This window comes from Leptonychotes weddellii, chromosome 11, assembly GCF_054177405.1.
Source record: "Leptonychotes weddellii isolate Sample4059 chromosome 11, ASM5417740v2, whole genome shotgun sequence".
Classification (NCBI taxonomy): Eukaryota; Metazoa; Chordata; class Mammalia; order Carnivora; family Phocidae; genus Leptonychotes; species Leptonychotes weddellii.
Window position 1 is genome coordinate 62379908 of NC_138379.1, and position 19060 is coordinate 62398967.

Consider the following 19060-nt stretch of genomic DNA (forward strand, 5'->3'; position numbering starts at 1 on the left):
TCGGTGCTTAATCAATAATATGTACAGTTGACCCTTGAAGAATGTGGGGGTTAAGGATGCCGACCCCCTGCACAGTTGAAAATCTGTGTATACCTTTTGACTCCCCAAAACTTAACACCCGAATATAGCGCACTATTGACCAGAGGCATTACTGATAACATAAATAGTCGATTAACACATGTTCTGTATGTTCTACGTATTATATACTATATTCTTACAATAAAGCTAGAGAAAAGAAAATGTTATTAAGAAAATCATAGGGAAGAGAAAATACATTTACAGTATCGAACTGTAATAGGAATTCCTTTAATAGGAAAAGGAATTTAAAATTTTTTTAAAGTAGGGCAAAAGAAAACCCTTACTCCTTATTCATCCCTTCCATCTCTGAGAGGTAAATAATGCCATTGTCCTCTTACCTACTCCGATACTTAACCCTACCTACTCCGATACTTAATATTCTTTGCAGTAAGGATGCTACTACCTGGTTCCTCACAATGGGTTCATGAGTAGAGAAAGTTGACAAAGATGTGAAAATCAGGATCCAAATACAGGAGCTGGGTGAAGGCTGGGATTCTTCCATTTCCCTGTGCATCTGTCAAACTGAGGCTCATTTGAGTTGATATATATCCGCATTTTACCTGTCCTCCCCTCTCTTCCTCTCCAGGCGGGAATTGAGGTTCTCAGCTAAGGAGAGAAAGGGCATGGGGGTGAGAGGGGATTCAGAAAAGAAACTAACGTGGTACCTATGGTAAACTGCTCCTCCCTGGGACCATCCTGCCTTTTAGGTAGGAATGTGCTGGGGAAAGCATCTTCTCCCCATCTTGGCCTCTGCTCTTGGAGTCTGTTCCTTGGGTGTCTCTTACCAGTCTCACTCGCATTTAGGCAGGTGGTTAATTAGGTGCATTTTGGTGGACTAGCGGGGGATCCAAACCATTACTCGGCATCTTTGTGGCAAATGTGTCCCAAGTTCAAAATAACCAATTTGATAATCATCTTTGGAATCTGGGCCCTGCCAAAGATTTGGTTTAGGAGGAATCAGGAGGGCACGTGATGGCCAAGTCCCTGAACTCCGAGCATTGCCAATGGCACTGTGGCTCATGAGGACCTCTGTCTCCCTAGGCTATCAGTGTACCTGTCTCTCACAGTTCACCGGGAGAAACTGTGAGTCGGAGATCACAGCTTGCTTCCCAAACCCCTGCCAGAACGGAGGCTCCTGCGACCCAATAGGGAACACTTTCATCTGCAATTGCAAAGCTGGGCTCACTGGAGTCACGTAAGTGAGATTGTGCAACCAAGTCTTTCTCTCCTCTGCTTCTTGTTGCTAAGAAAGCGAAACAGTAAACAATTAATGGGGATAAAAGATTTACCACTAGTGGAACAGGAAAAGGATTAATATCTTTACAAAAAGAAGGCTTACAAATGACTTAAATGTTAACGGGGATCATCTCTGGGTAATGGGGTTATTGGTTATTTATACTTTTTTACTTTATTCTCTATATTTGCAAATTTTTACATAATTACTATGTGTTCTGTGGTTAGGAAAACAGTTCTTTTAAAGAAAATCATCTATGACCCCTAATATTTTCAGTATAATTTTGAGGCAGACATACTACCCGTTTCCCCAGAACTCATTAACTGGACTCTACCGCCTAACGTTTTATGATCATTCTGAGAAACTAAAACCTACCTTTCCTTTGCAAACCCTTTTCCCCCAAGAAATGAGGGAAATTAAAGTGTCAGCCAAATGGAAAGGGAATGTTTTAAGCTTTTAGTAAAATGCCACTTCCAACCATCCTTGATCATTTGAAAAGTATATATATGTAATCTCAAGCAAGTGATATTCTAATTACAGATCAGTCTTATGTATTCATTAAAGCAAATCTCCCGAGGACTTTACCAGGAAATACTTAGCGGACTTTGAATCGTTGGATGTAATTTAAAGTAATAAAGCTGCATTTTTTAAAAAATACTCTGTGATTCTAATTTCCGAATGACCTGGCCTCAATCTGTTCAAATTAGGGACGTTTGACTACATTTTAAAAGGTGCATTACCAAAGATATAAGTGATCGCGCCTTTTAAATGAACACATCAGAGCAATTGCTGAAGTAGAGAAAAGTGAAGGAGAAAGAAGGTCTATGTTCTCACGTAATGCTAAACTAAGAAAGAATAAGACTTAAATGTTTGCCTTATAATTATACTCAACGTGAGTCATGGATTGCTTTAAAGAGAATAAAATTGGTTTAATTATTTTTCATTAGAATGCTTTAATCATTCTTTCCTGATAGTCTGCATTAATATTAACCTTTATGGTAAGCACAGAATCTATAAAATATATATATCTTTAGCCCTCCACCTATCTGCTTACACACACACACACACACACACACACTTCCCAGAGAGACCAAAAATTACAGGAACTGTTGAAGGAAAATGTCAGAACCAAAGAGTTCCTCCTCTCGGGAAAGCCTATATAAGGTATATAGGTTCACTGCTTTTTCTCTGCAATTCTCTAATCCCAGAAGCTCAGAGAACTAAAGGGCTTAAGGATAACTTAGTGGCAAACTAATTCGGTGGCAGAACCAGCCAAAACTGCTCTGAGACTATTTCTCGTCTTTATTTATCTGATTTAGTGTGAATATCCATGTGTTTTATTATAGAACCACTGGTATAATTTGATTCTGGGGTCCTGTGGCAGCTCCAGCTTGAGCGGTAGGGCGGGTATGTTCCAGAAAAGGAAAGACGTGTACTGTATGATGTTTCTAAAATTGCAAAAATTTAAACCCTGAAATGCCTCTGGCCCCAAGGATTTGGAGACCAGTTCCTCTCCAACAGCATCTGCTCTTTCTCTTCCTGCTCCTTCTCTTCCCTCCCGCCAGTCTTTGCCTTACTCCCATCTGGAGGGGGTCAGACTATCTGGGAGCGATCCTGTTGGTTGCGAGAAGTACCTTAACTCACCGTGACAACTCGGGCCACCTGCCGAGGTGCCCACCCACCTCCTCCCGCCCCCAACACACACACACGCACTCACGCACGCCGTCATCTATCTTTGTCACGCTTCACATGCCCTTGGGGCGCTGTGTCTCCTCGTCAAGAAGGCCACCATGAAGGGCGCTGCGGGGCCTGCTGTCTGAGAGGGGCTTTGTGTTTTGTCATGAAGGTGCGAGGAGGACGTCAACGAGTGCGAGCGGGAGGAGTGTGAGAACGGGGGCTCCTGCGTCAACGTGTTCGGCTCCTTCGTGTGCAACTGCACTCCGGGCTATGTGGGCCAGTACTGCGGGCTGCGCCCCGTGGTCGTGCCCAACATCCAGGCGGGCCACTCGTACGTGGGCAAGGAGGAGCTCATCGGCATCGCAGTGGTCCTCTTCGTCATCTTCATCCTGGTCATCCTCTTCATCGTCTTCCGCAAGAAGGTCTTCCGCAAGAAATACTCACGCAACAACATCACGCTGGTGCAGGACCCTGCCACCGCCACCCTGCTCAACAAGAGCAACGGCATCCCGTTCCGGAACCTGCGCGGCGGCGGGGACGGCCGCAACGTCTACCAGGAGGTGGGACCCCCGCAGGTGCCCGTGCGCCCCATGGCCTATACGCCGTGCTTCCAGAGTGACTCCAGGAGCAACCTGGATAAGATCGTGGATGGGCTGGGGGGCGAGCACCAGGAGATGACCACGTTCCACCCCGAGTCCCCGCGCATCCTGACGGCCAGGCGCGGTGTGGTCGTGTGCAGCGTGGCTCCCAACCTGCCCGCCGTGTCGCCCTGCCGCTCGGACTGCGATTCCATCCGGAAGAATGGCTGGGACGCAGGAACCGACAGTGAGTAGGAGGCCACAGTGTGTCTGCTTGTGCCTTTACTGTCGCTGGGGAGCTGTGGTGTGCCTGGCACTGGGGAAGGAAATGGGGGAGAGGAGAGAGAAACGGCCTGGGCGGGGCACTCCTTGTGAAGTGTTCTGGCATTGAATGTCCAGAAAAATTGCTCTGGTTCTTATCCCCATTTACAGATGGGGAAAATGAGCCTCAGAGAGCATGCATCAGGTATCCAAGGTCACAGAGCTAGGAAGAGGCAGCAGAGCAGGTGGGCCAATCCAGAGCTGCCAGCTCTAAAAACACATGCTCTATTCACAACAGCACACCACTGGTCGCAATAAAAGCAGTGTGGTGACAGAAGTGATATACAGAAAGCTTGTTCTGGAAAGTCAGAAGAAGAGAGTATTTCTAGACCTAAGATGAAGACTTGAGAAGCGCAGAGGGACATTTGGGTTGGACCATGGTGGATTAAAGGTCTGGGGAAAGGCGGAGGGACCCACACAATTGGAAGACAAGCAAGCCATTCTGTTTGGCTGGAATGCAGGGTCCATGAAACAAGAGGGTGAAACTTAAGGCAGGAAAAGTCCAGTCCAGATAGTGGTATTTCCCTCTCCTTCAGGCCTCATGGGGCGGCATTCTAGCCAAAGAGCCACAGGTGCAAAGGCCCTGTGGTGGGAAAGACCTTGACATGTTGAAGAACAGAAGGGAGGTCAAGGTAGTTGGAGATTGGTGAGCAACAAGGGAAAGTGAATGCATTTTAATGGCAACATGAGTGCAGGTTTTGAAGCAGGAGAGTAGCATGATCAAATTTACATTTTCAAAAGATGGCTCTGACTGATCCATGGAGAACAGACTAAAAAGAACCAAAGAGGGAAAAAAGCAGAGCCCAGTTAGCTAGCTTCCATGAACAACTAATTGAGCAATGGTGATTGCTTTCCCTGTCCTAATGTGGGTCAGGATGAAACTAAGGCAAGCTCTGTGGTAACCTGTGACTTTCCATCAGGCCAAATGGCTTTATATTTCAGCAACAGAGATGCCCTGGTAGCAGGAGTTTCCAAAGGCTGGAGCTTTAGTACTATGATACGTGTTGGGGTAGAAGATCCGGGGGAAGCTGCTTTCAAATGGAGCTGGAAAGCATATGAGCAGAGGAGGTGAAGGGCATCTTTGTGGAGAAAGGGGGAATTCCTGCTGTGTCTTCAAGCATAAGTACAGTTTTGGTAGGAAACTGTTGGAGAGGGCCTTCCAGAAGCAGGAAGCAGCTTGATGAGGGTAGGGGGCACATGAGGGTTACCTGACAGGTTCTCTTGTTCAGGAGAAAGGGGAGGCTAGAGATGAAAGTTTGGACATCATCTGGATGCACAATGGTTGAATCTTGAGGGGCCGGGGGTGGGGGCGGGGATGAGCTCACTGAGGAGCAAGAATAAAGAGAGGATGGCCAGACTGGACCTCCAAAAGAACTGGGAGATGCATACATATGGGAGAGGCCAGGAATGGAAGCAAACAGTTGCCAACAAAAAGAGCAGGGACAGAGGACAGGGCAGCTATGCAGAAGCCAAGACTATTGCTAAGGTTAGCAGGTTTGAGTACTGTAAAACTGTCTGGAAGGATACAGGCTTAAAAAAAAAAACAAAACAAAACAAACAACAGTACTGTGCTTGACACCTAGAAGATTTTTGGTCATCTAGAGAGTGTTTCAGTGAGTCGTCAAGACAGAATCCAGAATGCAAACATTAAGGACAAAGAGATTTGGGGAGACAACTGAAGCAGCAGATGAATGTTTGCTGTATGTTGGATCTTCTTAAATCCTCCCGGCCGCCCACGTGAGCACCAAGTGGAGGAGCAGATGGGTGAGGTAGCCCCTTAAGAACAAGTAGCTAGTAGAAGGAGGGGTGAGGACTAGAACCTGGCCCGTCAGGGTCCACAGCCTCTGCTCTTACCAACACTGCTCTTGGGGGTTTTAGCAGGATGGAGGGAGAGGGAACCCTGATGACAGAGGAGAGTCTCTGTTCTTCTCTGGGGCCACCTCCACCATGCTCTGCCAAGTCTTTCTGTAGACACTCTTGTAAGTCATCGCCCTTGGATTTTCACCATAAATGCATTCCCTGTCCAATGACTTTACCAAAGCCTTGCCAATCCACCAGCTCTTAGAAAGGCTCTTTTTTTATTTAGCAATGATAAAAGAGAGGACCTAATAAATGAAGTGGAGAAAGGAGTTTTATGCACGGCTTTCACCGGGGTGGATCATTTGTTGTTTCCTTCCTAGTGTTCAGGGCTCAGCCCGGCCCTCACCTGGTGCTTTTCTGAGACACATCTTCATATTTGGGGCAGCGTGGCCATTGGGAGGTGAACTCCTCTCAGGCGTCTCTCTCTACCTAGATCAGTTGTTTATCCAGCTCATGGTCCCGCTGTGGCTTCGGCATCTGACAGCAGATGTAGAGCCACAGTGCCCAGTACTGACCTCACGAGGAAACAGTGATTTCCACCGTCACAAAGAGGAACACCTGTCCCCTTAATCACAAGTCCCCGTCTCTTCTCCCCATCATGTTACGCGATGATTTGAAGCTTTTCCCGGTGATCCTTTTCCTCCACTTGCTTCATAATGTGACAGCTTAATTTCCAGAATCTACCTCAGGCCAAAACTCACATTTCCCCCCAAAGTATTGTTGTGTTTTTATTGAGTAGATTTCCTTCTTTGTTAAGCAAGGCAGAGTTAGCTGGCGAGACAATCTCTAGGCGACTCATTCATTTTTTTACTTGACAACTTCGAGATACGGCTTGTTTTTATTGCTTCCTTTAGTCCATCAAATAAGAAAATAGCCCTGGAGAGAGAGAGAGAGAGAGTGTGTGTGTGTGTGTGTGTGTGTGTTGTTCAGGCTGTCTTTGCATAGTCAAAAGGAGGAAGTGGGGAGACAAGAGCATGGCCACACCGCCGACTGCCCTCCTACCACACAGAGCTCTGAACACTGTCATTCCCAAAAATGGTGGGACGCTGCCCTCTAGAAGGCAAGGCGGAGAACTCCACTCGCTCCCCAGAGATGGAAGTTGGGATGAATGTAATGGCATTCTTGCCTATAAAATATTTATACCCCTATTTTATAAGTAATCTCATTTAACCTGGTGTTGACACCACGTCGGTTCATGTAAATGATTTAAATTAACTCTGAATGGCAAAGAGCAACCCAGCCACTTCATCCTGCCTTCACTCTTCACTTTGTCGCCTCACTTTGAGGAGGGAACAGCTCCTTTCGGCTGTCAGCTATCTGGAAGCTCATTTACCACGGGTTAAGGGTTTCAAATCCATAATGTAAATCACTTGATTGACAGACCTTTGCCCCCAGTGGTACAATCAATTTTCTATTGTGGAGCTAAATTATTTTCTCGAAGCAAATGAAAGCGTGCTGAGAAGTGAACTCTGGGGGTGGGAGGGCTAGGCATATGCACAAGGTAACCGGTGTCGTTTCTGCTTTCTCTCTGGCTGTCCGCAAAGACAAAGGGATTGATGATCCCGGAGAAGTGACCTGCTTTGCAGGCAGTAATAAAGGCAGCAACTCTGAGGTTCAGTCCCTGAGCTCCTTCCAGTCGGATTCTGGCGATGACAATGGTAAGTACTCGGTAGCTGCGTTCCCCTGTGTGGGTTTTGCCTCCTGTGCTGGAAGTCCGTGGGTAGGGAGGAGGGTGATGTGACCAGTTCTGTTTCTGGGCCTGACTGTGGACTTTGGAGCATGTTCACTGGCTTTTTGGCAAGCCCCGCTGTTGGCTGTCATCGCTGCGGAAGCACCTGCTGAGCTGCCGCTGTGGGCAGCCCAGGGGTCCGTGTCAGAGGTGGGCCAAGTTCCCTGACCTCCAGTAATGCATCCTCTTCTCCTACGGGAACCACCTCATCCCAAATGATACTCTAGAAAACTGTGGTTTCTTTCTTTTTTTAATATTACGACTGGTGATCTTTTCACTCTTCACCGTATATCCAACCTCCCCATCGTCAGAAATTCATTTAGGGGTAAGACCTCCTTGCCATAGAACCTCCTTCCCCTAGAAGTGGCATCGTCATTCAGCTGAAGTCTCCTTATAAGCATCTGGGGTCATGGGCCTTTGGAGAATCTATGAATACTGTGACTATGGATCCATTCCTTAGAAAAATGCCATATACCCAAAATGTGGCATGCGATTCCATATGGTTCCTGGACTTCATTGACACTCCAAAGCTGCTACCACCAACTTTTTGAACTTATCTTTATGGAGAGGGTACTAAATGCTGGACTGGGTTTTCTGAGCTGAGTAACCAGCTCTGGAGGATGGATTGGTCTCCCCAGGGCAGGAGGTGGAGCAGAAATGGTCACAAAACAGTGAGAGTTTATTACATAGCGGTGAATCAAGAATCATTTCCAATAGTCATCCACAGAGACAGTTAGCATTCCCTTAGTCAGTACTTTATTTCATTTCCCCATATGTAAGTCATTGGCAAAAATCGAATATGTATCAATTAATGTAATCATACAACCCATAAATACATGCCGAGTTTCTCCTACATGCTGAACCCTGTGCTGAGTATTTTGTACCCAGAAGTACAAAATGAAAGTGATACAGTCTTTGCCCCCCAGGTAAATAGAGGAACAGGTGAGCTCCAAGGCCATAGAAGCAATCACGGAAGTAAAATAGTCTACCTTCGGCACCCTCATCCCCAAATCTCTTCCACCCCAGTACCCGGCATTCCAGAGAGGGGCAGAAGCCTACTTGTATCTGACTGCTCGGGTAACAAACCATATAACAGTGGCTTTCTTCTGACCATTCTCAGAAGGTCAGGGACATACCTCCGGATCTGTTTGCCATGATGCTTACTCCTTCCCTCATCCCCAGCCAGAAGAAAAGCTGTTGCTGCTTGACATTTTATATAGAAACACCCGAGAACACGTAGTTTCCACTCCGGGCAGAGGTCTGGCAATGCTACCTAGCTGACTCTTCTCACGGGCTCTGCTATGTGTGCCCTTAAGCTCACACATTTGGCCTTTCATGCTTAACCTTTCTGGGTCAGTCCTGACAAAAGTGCATAGTGTTAGGAATTTTCAACAAATGAATTTTAAGCCTGATCACCTCTCCACAAGCTGCTGGAATCCGGTGCTAAATCAGCCCCATATAGAGCACAGAATTCTCCTTCCCAGATTTCAGAGGCCAGATGCTGACTTTTGTCTGTGCTTTACTGGTCAAAGCTGGGCCTTGGGTTTGTTCTAGGCTAAGTGGCATCATGGGAGTGTGAAGCCGTCAGCCCTGCAAGGTGATCCTCCATCTCTGACATTTGGTTTGGAGCAGCATGGCTGACCGACAAATAATTATCCGTGGGAATAGTGAGGTCTTCCCCTGGGAGCCTTTGGGAGTTATTAATGAGAAATTAGCCTGAGGTTGATGAGCCACTGCCTTCCTAGATTGATTTCACTGAGCCATGAGGTGTGAATTTATGAGCCAGACTCCCTGCCGATCATGCCTGGTCCTGGGTTTGCTGCCCTGGCCCTTCTGTCCCAAGGATCCCCAAGACCCCCAGATAAAAGCGTTCACCGGAGCACTGCCTAACGGGCAGACTGGGGAGGCTTCGGGTGTTTGCATGCTGCACCTTTGATGCCATTGTTGTGAAGAGAAGTTCTCTTATATCTGAACTACATGACTAACCAGAAACTCTCCTTCCCTTCTCCTCTGTCTTCTTTTCCTGGCCACAAGCGTCCATTGTGACTGTCATTCAGCTTGTCAACAATGTAGTTGACACTATAGAGAATGAAGGTATTTACTTTTTTCTTCCATAACATTTCTTTGTGTAAAGAGTTATCTTTTTGGAAATATGGCTTCTGTGTTACTTGATCTGGGGTTGCTTTCAATCAGCTAGCAACCTAGGGGACACCAGCTGTTTCTCTAGGGGTTGGAGTGAATTTTACAATTTTAAAGGGAAAAAAACCCTACTTCATAAGTTGTTAAATAGATGGGGTACTCTTTTTTATAAAAGCCCTTCTAAGACAAGAGTTCCCAATCAGTTGGAATCCAGATTACTACTAAATTTGTTCTTATATTCAACATACTTAAGAAAGCATTCAAAGCTATACTCTTATGGAGATTGATTTTAATCAGGTAACTTTTATTAGTGTCTCAATACAATTAGGACCAAGTATAGATGGGATTTATCTTTTTATTTCCCAAAGAACAAGGAGGAGAAACAGGAGCAGGTGTTTTTAAGTTATCTAAAATATTCTGTTTTACCCTCTTCGCATGGCTTAGATTATCAGGTTTACCTCTCACTTTGTATTTAAACAGTGTCTATCATGGACCAAGGACAGAACTACAACCGAGGTGACTCTGCCTTAACCCCAGGATAACATTTTTCTTCCACGTTTTGAATTGCTGAGTTCGTTCTTACCCTGTCCCTCTCCCTCCGTCCTTTCTGGGTTTCTTTGATCTGCATTTTGCATGTTCCAGGTGTCTTGTGTGCTTGGCATTGGAAGCGAAAGTCCCCCCAGCATCCCTCCCCCAGCCTCCCCACCCCTCATCCATTTGCAGCGCGTCCTCCTACCATCCGGGGACCACAGTACGGCCCATACCCCGCCCTCTCTCTGGGAGCATGTTGCCAGCCTGGCTCTGCATTTAGTGTATAGAAAGGAAGAAGGACTGGCGGGGAGGGGCTGCTGGAACTGGGTTTACCCCGCATGCCCTGTGGCATGGCTGAGTGTGAGGCTCTGCAGCAACCGGGCACCCTCTCTCAGAGTCGCCATCACCTCATTTTCCCGGGGGCCAGAGCATGGCTGGTCCCTGAGGGAGCCCTGTAAGGAGCATGCACATGACCCCGGCATCTTAGGGTCTCGGATGTTAATTGCATGTCAGGTCGCCCCCCCCCCCCAATCCGCTCCTTTTCTAAGCCCTGCCCCAGCTCCAGTCTGGAGGAAATTGACTGTCACGGCTTTTCTCCCACAGCCTATCACTGGGACACCTCCGACTGGATGCCCGGGGCCCGGCTGTCGGACATAGAGGAAGTGCCCAACTATGAGAACCAGGAGGGAGGGTCTGCACACCAGGGCAGCACGCGGGAGCTGGAGAGCGATTACTACCTGGGCGGCTATGACATCGACAGCGAGTACCCACCCCCCCATGAAGAGGAGTTCCTGAACCAGGACCAGCTGCCCCCTCCCCTGCCAGAGGACTTCCCAGACCAGTACGAGGCCCTGCCGCCCTCCCAGCCTGTGTCGCTGGCCAGCACGCTGAGCCCCGACTGCAGGAGAAGGCCCCAGTTCCACCCCAGCCAGTACCTTCCTCCCCACCCATTCCCCAACGACACGGATTTGGCGGGCCCGCCTGCCGCCTGTGAATTTAGTACTTTTGCCGTGAGCATGAACCAGGGCGCAGAGACGGCAGGCCCCGCCGACAGCGTGTCTCTCTCCTTGCACAATTCCAGAGGCACCTCGTCCTCGGATGTGTCCGCCAGCTGCGGCTTTGACGATTCCGAAGCAGCCGTGAGTGACTACGAGAGCGTGGGAGAGCTCAGCCTCGCCAGCCTGCACATTCCCTTCATCGAGACTCAGCACCAGACCCAGGTGTAGACGGCACATCTGCCTGGGCCCTTGGCGCTGTCCGTGGCTGAACCACGGGAAGGAGGCTGGCGGGGTTCGTGCGTCTGCACGGCCAGTGGCCCGAAGGAAACATGGACTTGCCCCCCGGGAACTTCTTCACAAGTCCTGCTGTCGTGGGCAAGCTCCTGTTGCGCTGGGTGCAAAGGAAAGGCTCCGACTGTTTCTTAGCGGTGACGGGCCGATAGCCTTGCAGTAGGTATCTGCGTTCACGACCAAGACGGGGCACCGACTTTCTATAGGGAGAATAAACTCCACCTGCTAGGTTATACAGCCCATCCTGTATGGCTTTGTGCAGTATCGGGACCCGGGAAGGGTTACAGCGGCCAAGGAGGCAGTATTAATAACTGGCAACGAGCCAAGAGGCATTGTTGCATGTCATTTTGAGCCAAGGAGGGGGAGGGGATGAAAATAGTAGTTACGATGGTTGGGAAGGTTAGTCTCTTAGGCAAAAGAAAAGAGAAACAAATATTACTAAAAAAAAAAAAAAAAAACAAACAAGAAAATGGGCTGAAGCCTTCAAAATCAACTCTATTTTTCTTTAATAAGCTGTCCAGTTTTCAGCTATAAAATTAGATTTGGGTAACATGGTTTGTATGCTTAGTTATTTTTGTTTGTTTGTTTGTGTTAAGCATCCAATATAATATAGCTGGGCTTTATGATCTTTGAGAAAGGTATCAATGGAGAGGAATGTGAGGATATTTGGGCTCGCTTTTGGGGGTTGGGGAGAAGGTTAACGTTATTCAAACATTAGAAAGAATGTGATTATCTGTTTTTGTGTTTTCCAGTAAATATTCCTGGCCATAGCTACAATTTTAATATTACTGCAGAAATTGGCTTTTGTTCTGAGAATCAGGGAAGAAAAAGAAAAAAAAAAGTTGTATTTTGGCACATTGTTCTCTACAATGAGAGGAATTTAGAGGTTTAAGCAGAATTCAAATTCAGGGAGAAAAAAGGGAAATATACTTTCAAAGTTTTCAGCTGGATAATCACAATTCTTGATAATGCAGATAAAATCTAAGTGTTATTTTAAATTGGTAGCATCATCACTATAAATGCAATTATGTTTGAAAAAAGAAGAAAGTAGAGTAGTTCTTGTGTATAAATTATAATAGCGTGTGTGTCTGGGCCTATGTACAAATATGTGCTTGCACTCAATAAGGCTGCTCTTGAGGAAAGCTAATGTGAGGGTTTTAGGATATGGACTGTGCTGAAAAATCCTGCCAGCGAGGCAGACTTTCTAATTTCTCTGATCTCTATGATGTTAGAGAAACACCAAATGCCATATTTTGCTCTGGTTCACTTAACTTTATTTTGGTACTGCCATTTATAGTGACTTAAAACAAAACTGTGCTTTTGAAAAAATGATATTTTGTTATAGTTTTCCAGAACTAAACTCTTATTCGAAAGATGTGTAATGTTTAATTACACCCCGGGGTTCTCCTCTCTCCTGACGTGTGGGCTTTAGCCCAGAGTGTCACAAATTGACAGGAGAATCACTTCACCGGAAATACGATAACCCAGTCCTCGAAGCTGAAAGTTATCAAGTTGAGTGACTCCCCTCTTTTGCTTCAATCAGATCATGGCTGCATGCACAGTGGCCATGGTAAATAAATGCATATTTGCACTATCTGCCTCATGAGCAAATCTCTGTGTCCACGGTTTCTGGTGACATATGGCATTGGTGTGTCGACTATTCTGTCCTGATTCTGTGTATCATCCCACTCAGACATATTTTTAGTTGCTTCCATTGTGTTTAGTCCACTGCTTTGTAGGAGTCAGTGTTTCTGAAGCTCATTGTAACAAGAAAAAAAAAAAAATTCCTTTTCATTCCCAAGCTTCCTGATTTCAGGATACACTTCACAGATTTTCCAGCTTTTCTCCTCTCCCCGTCTCTTGGTCGGACCTCCTCGTGGAAGCATCATCCGCACTGTGGTCTTGAAATAAATGAAATTTCACTGAGGCTGCTTTTGAAAATAGAGTCTCTGGTATTTTTCTTATGTAAGAAGCACATTTGCAAGAATCATGGAGAAAATGATGAACTAATGGTCTAGAATAGAATCATTGCTACACTTTTAATAATGCAATGACATAAAAACCATCAAAGTAAAACCAACAATTCATTTCTTGCCCCCAGGAAATATTAGAACGAGATTAATGCCGATGAGTCACTACTGCTTACACAGCATCTCCTCGAGGGAGAATGCCTGACTGCCACGGTGATGAAGGAATAAATAGATCCCTAATGCAGTTGTGAAGTCGCCCAAGAAAACTGTGCTCACTCTCTTTGCTCTGACCTATATAAAATACCTCTTTCTTCAGCATGTCTTCCCCTAAGTTTCTGCAGAAGAGCTCTGCAGCTAAATGTATACCAGCCAAGCATGTGTTATGTTTTGATTCATTACCTTTAAATACCTTTAAATCTTTTCACTTTGGGGATAGCTGGGTTTCCCTATAGGTTACAAAACGATTGCAGTCAGGCCAGGGTGGAACTGAGTGGGGTCACTGATGAGCCAAAGAGCTGGAAGGGTCCTTAAGATCTGCTTATCTAATCCCCTTTTTTAAATAAAAGAGGAAACATGGCCAGAGAAGGGAAGGGACTTGCCCAAGCTCACGCAGGAAGTGAAGTAGCTAAACAAGGACTAGAACCCATCATTTAGCCGATACTCTTTCTATATAACATTGTTCCACTAACCTTCCGGGAACATGGTATCTGCCTGTATCTGCTGGACCTTCTGACTTCCCACATTCCTGCTCTGGAAAATGCTAGAAAAGAGAATTCATGGAGATTATTTCTCTGGAAGCCTTAGGATCTCAAGTTTCCTTGCAGCCACCTCTAGGAAGGAGGCAGTTTCAGAATTCACACATTTCTTTGGACACTTACCAAAATGCTGCTTTTACCAAATGAATGTTTTCTAAAATGAGGATGGAATGATAATTACAGAATGGAACTCAGACCAGGCATCAATTATAGTGAAACTTTGATTATAATGTTACCTACTGGATGCAGTTTTGTTTTTCTTTTTTTTTTTTCCTCCCTTCCGGTCCTGGTGTTTGTTCTTCTCCCCTCTGCCATGATGAACCACATGGAAAATATGGAAGCCAATAAGTGTCTTGCCCTTTTTTCGATCACGTACGTGCTACCTCTTGGGAGCCATTTTCCATAGCCTGTTGTGGGCATTTTACCTGTATGACACACATTCTTGTAAGGCTGAGAGTAGCTGGACTGGACCGTTGATGTGTGTCACGTCGCGAGCAGAAGCTACAGGGCCATCAAAGATGAATAAAGCAGGTGTTCATTTGCTTTCTTCTGCAAGCATTTTGCTGCTGAGCTCCATTCCACACCAGCTTTCCATTTACTCATGTCCTGCCCATTCATGAAATGCCATTGTAGAAGACAGTGGGAAGAGCAGGTCAAGTCTATGCATTTGAGGTTTACCCTAGCAGACAATCAGTCGGAAGGCCTGGAAAGGGCATTTAGGATACATTCTTGGGACTTATCTGGAACTGCCCTTGGGAATCATGAGCACAGCCTGAAAAAGAAGCAAGTAAAAGATATACACCACTGGCCAACGCCTACTTACTTCCCACCCCGCCCCCCGCCCCCACCCACTGCCCCCACTAACGCTGTGTCTACGTAATCAAAGTCAGGGGAATTGAGAAAAGAGATTACCACAAGGAATCACGTGAGACCCAGAAAACACTTCCCTGTGAACGAGTTCAGGAAGATCTAGTGTTCATTTTGCATGGGCTGCCCAGATACTGGCCTGGTTTCTTCACACTTCTGCCCTCCCTCGTGCACAGATATTGCTAAAAGTAGTGAGGCTTGCATGTTTTATGTCTTTCGTTTCAAACCATGAGAAATGGAGATTTGAAGAGGAGCTGCTTCGGAGTTCTCATTTTGTGTGGTCAGTGAGAAGGCGGTTACGTGTTTATGCTGGTGTTTGTCCCACGACATTCAACTGCACATTTTTCTGGTGAAAATCCACAACGGCTTTAAGCTTCTGGTTGCATAATTCTAGGGTTTAAAGTCACTATTTGTGGGTTTGGCATCAGTTAATACTTAGCCAACTGGCTAAGAGGTAGGAAACGAGTAAGATTTTCTTTCCTTATGTAATAATGAAAAGCAATAATTACAAGTATGTAATATTACACAAAGGCCATAATTAGTCTCTTCCAGTGTTGAAGATGCACTAGAGAATCGTACAGTCCATTCGAAGTGTGTTTGGACCATTGGTATGGACCGTAGCACCCTTCCGGCAAACAAATACCGCAATTGCTACTATTTAACAACTTTCTGATAATACTACTGCATTTCAGGAGGTGACAAATGTGTTCAGGAAATCGAAGCACTGTATCAGAGAGATTGTCTTGTAGATTTACCTGTTACAAACAGGCTGGTTTGTAAAAGATGTATGTTTTGGTGTTTAAAATGTTTCTAAAATTGTATATAATGGTTTCAATTTTCCAGGCTTTTTGTAGATACTGTATTTGATGCCTATCAGGATGCTTTAATTTGGGGGGTCAAGTATAATTCTAAGTCACCCATGCTGTTGGTCTGCAAACTTTTGAGGTAACTCCACGCGCATGCACACACACACACACACACACACACAGGATCTTAGATTTGAAAAGGATGTTTTTTAATAATTTCAAAATGTACTGTAATCTTTTTTGGGTTCTACTGTTTTCATTTAATTTTCTCTGTTTCCAAGAAAATGTTTGTATTGACATTTTTTAAAACAAGTGTGTTTTGCCCAGTTACTAAGTACCTGATTTTTATGCCATTTCAGATTCAGATAAAGTATGTTGTTTCTTTACACACACACACCCCGCCACACACACACCCGTGAACTCCCCTAAACTTGCACACACACCGCACACCAAACCTTATGCAAAGGGGAAAGCTAACACTTCAAGTGAATCTTGTCCCTTACAGACATGGATTGTTTCTGCATATATTGCTGTTGGCAGTATTCAGTCTTGTGTTCTTTTTCTAAAAAAAAAGAAAAAAGAAAGAAAAACAACAACAACAAAAGGACGGCCAAAAAACCCAAAAAACAAAAAAACCATTAGTGTACAGGTTTGTAATTGCCAAAATTTGATGGTTAAAACAAGTTTTCAAGTAAAAAGAAAAAAATGAAACTAGCAATCGTGTTGACCCTTTCTAAGTGTTTTCTTTTATTCGCCTTCAGTGAATCGCTCCTGTGGAACTTGGGCGGTCTTATCTTTGCGGGGGGATGGTGGTTTCTCCAGAGACTTCCTACCTCCAGAAAGAGTTCTGTTGGTTCTGGTGCACATGTGTTGGAATCCTAGGTAGCTTCTTACTTGGCACATACCCTGTAGTGATTTGCCCTGATGAGAATGAACACAGTCCTGGAGGCTTGGAAAAACAGGGGCCGTGGAGCCCCCCACCTCTGCAGAAATGTCCCCTAAACACCTCCCCATGCCTTCTAGGCAGTTTCTCCAGTACTGGGCTCCCCAAACAAAAACAAAAACAAAAACAAACAAACAAAAAATCCTAGAGTTCAGAACACAATTAGCACTTGAGTTTTCCTCCAGAAAGCTCTAGAAAATTTTCCATACCGAGCGAAAGTCAAAATATACACAGAATTTGGGGGTGGGGGACAAATTGATATTTTGAAGAGGCAGTGACCTTACGAGAAGTTAGCTTGAGACCAGGAAGGACTCCAGAAGGGCACCCTCTCCTCTGGGGCCTGTTGGCAGATCAGCCCTGTCTGAGCCCCAGCAGCAACAAGGCCCCTCCCCTCCGTGGTCCATGGGACTGGAGTCGACCCTGCCCGCCTGCCTGCTCCTGCAGCTTAACTGCCTACCCCACCCTCACCAGGCCCCTGGAGCCATTTGTAGAATGGGCCCTGGTTAGGCATTCAGTTTCTCCTCAGTGCGCCGGCATAGCTAGGTGTCCTGTGATCCTCTGGTTACTGGTCCACCCCCACCAGGGGTAAATAACAACTGGATAAGAGAAAAGGAGCACCAATTTAGTGCATTAGGCCACTTCCATGGTATAAATACTCCTATCATGGCTGATTTCAACCTACTCAGGTAATGTAAAGGTGCTCATAAGTCCCTGAAAGTCTAGCCAACCATGGCTCTTGCAAGCCAGTCTGAGCCAATCCAGCATACCTCTGACCCTGCGACTAGACTGTGAGCTACTTGAGAGCCAAGTCATGTCTTCATTGTCCTTGGTTCCCAAGTTCCCAGGGTAGTACCGGCCCTCCGCTGAATGTTCTTGATTGAAAATTTCATTGATGATGTCTCCCGCTAAATCCCCTGAACCTCATCAATCCTCCCTCATTTTGCTGAATTTGGTAACTGCAATGAGAAGGATTTCCAGAGAGGCGGGTGTTGAAAATGCTCCAAGTCTCCTGCCTTTTAACCCAATGGCACAGTGATAGGGTCATGAATTGAGCACCAGGAAAATATTCATGTCTGTGCCTTTCATGTGGCCGCCCTTAGGAGAAAGAGAATTTGTTTACGTCTCCACCCGTGCCTCAAAAATGACAGAGCAATACAGAGATGTCACTTAAAAAATAGCACTGGTCTGTTGGGGAAACAGGAAAAGAAAAAGGCTTTTCCTGTCTATCTTTATTCTCTGCTGGTTCTTTGAGGTAAAAGGGTCAGTTCCTAAGCTTGGACATAGGTCTCTGTGGAAAGGTCACTTCTTTTTCTGTGCCCAGGTCAGGAGTCCCCAGCACCACTACCAGTTTTGATGATCCCCTAGAACCCAGGACTCAGCATATGGTTGTACTCATGGCTATGAAATATTGCCAACCGGGAGAGCTCATTAGATACTCAGCATCCAGGGTTTTATTGGAGGCTGGTGTCACCTGCAGCCTCTGCCTGGGATGTACCAAAATTCCAGACTCCCAGAAGGAATGCAGGTGTTCGGCATAAATGATACCAGAGTGGTGAGAGCCACTCCCAAAGTTCCAATTCCAGACACGAGCCAAGGGCCCACCTGATAAGAAGGGCTTTCAAAGGATAGCATCAGACCTGTCAGTCCCTGCAGAATCCCTCTGAAACTTCTTTTTTTCTTAATTTAATTTAATTTAATTTATTTATTTGAGAGAGAAAGAGTGAGAGAGAGAGAGCACAAGAGAAGGGAGGGTCAGAGGGAAAAGCAGACTCCCCACTGAGCAGGGAGCCCAATGTGGGACTCGATCCTGGGACTCCGGGATCATGACCTGAGCCGAAGGCAGTCGCTTAACCAACTGAGCCACCCAGGCGCCCCTGAAATTTCTACCAAATGGACACTCCTCTGTTTCTCCAAACTCATAGCAATTAATAATTTTCATTTTTCATGGGACCCTCCATGTGGTCTGCATGGTACTGTTCTTCAAATCTTTATCCAGCCTTCTCCTTGGACACAAAGGATTGAACCAACATAAATTCTGCCACAACATCCTGGGTGAACGCAAGCTGGTCATTAGAATGATGCTGTTCAACGATGTGAGCAAAAATTATCATCACCACTCACTAGCTTTGGATAACTGCTAGTTTGGATGCACAGCAGGGCAGTTTTCCCACCTACATCTTTATCTTAAAGCATTTTGGCCCATTTCTCAAAATTCTTCCATTTTTGTCTCCATTCTTTTTTTTTTTTTTTTAAGTAGGCTCCACCGGCAATATGGGGCTTTAA

General features: G+C 45.8%; 1 protein-coding gene across 1 annotated transcript in view; it reads left to right on the forward strand.

Moving 5' to 3' along the window:
* The window catches only part of FAT3 (FAT atypical cadherin 3), a 503865-nt gene extending 488861 nt beyond the window's left edge, over positions 1-15004 (forward strand). Inside the window, exons 22-27 of the mRNA XM_081799014.1 lie at positions 1120-1273; positions 3159-3814; positions 7293-7406; positions 9512-9571; positions 10097-10132; positions 10751-15004. Coding sequence (XP_081655140.1) covers positions 1120-1273; positions 3159-3814; positions 7293-7406; positions 9512-9571; positions 10097-10132; positions 10751-11373 — 1643 coding nt within the window. The 3' untranslated portion in view covers positions 11374-15004. The remainder of the gene's footprint in view (positions 1-1119; positions 1274-3158; positions 3815-7292; positions 7407-9511; positions 9572-10096; positions 10133-10750) is intronic.
* The last annotated feature ends 4056 nt before the right edge of the window (positions 15005-19060 follow it).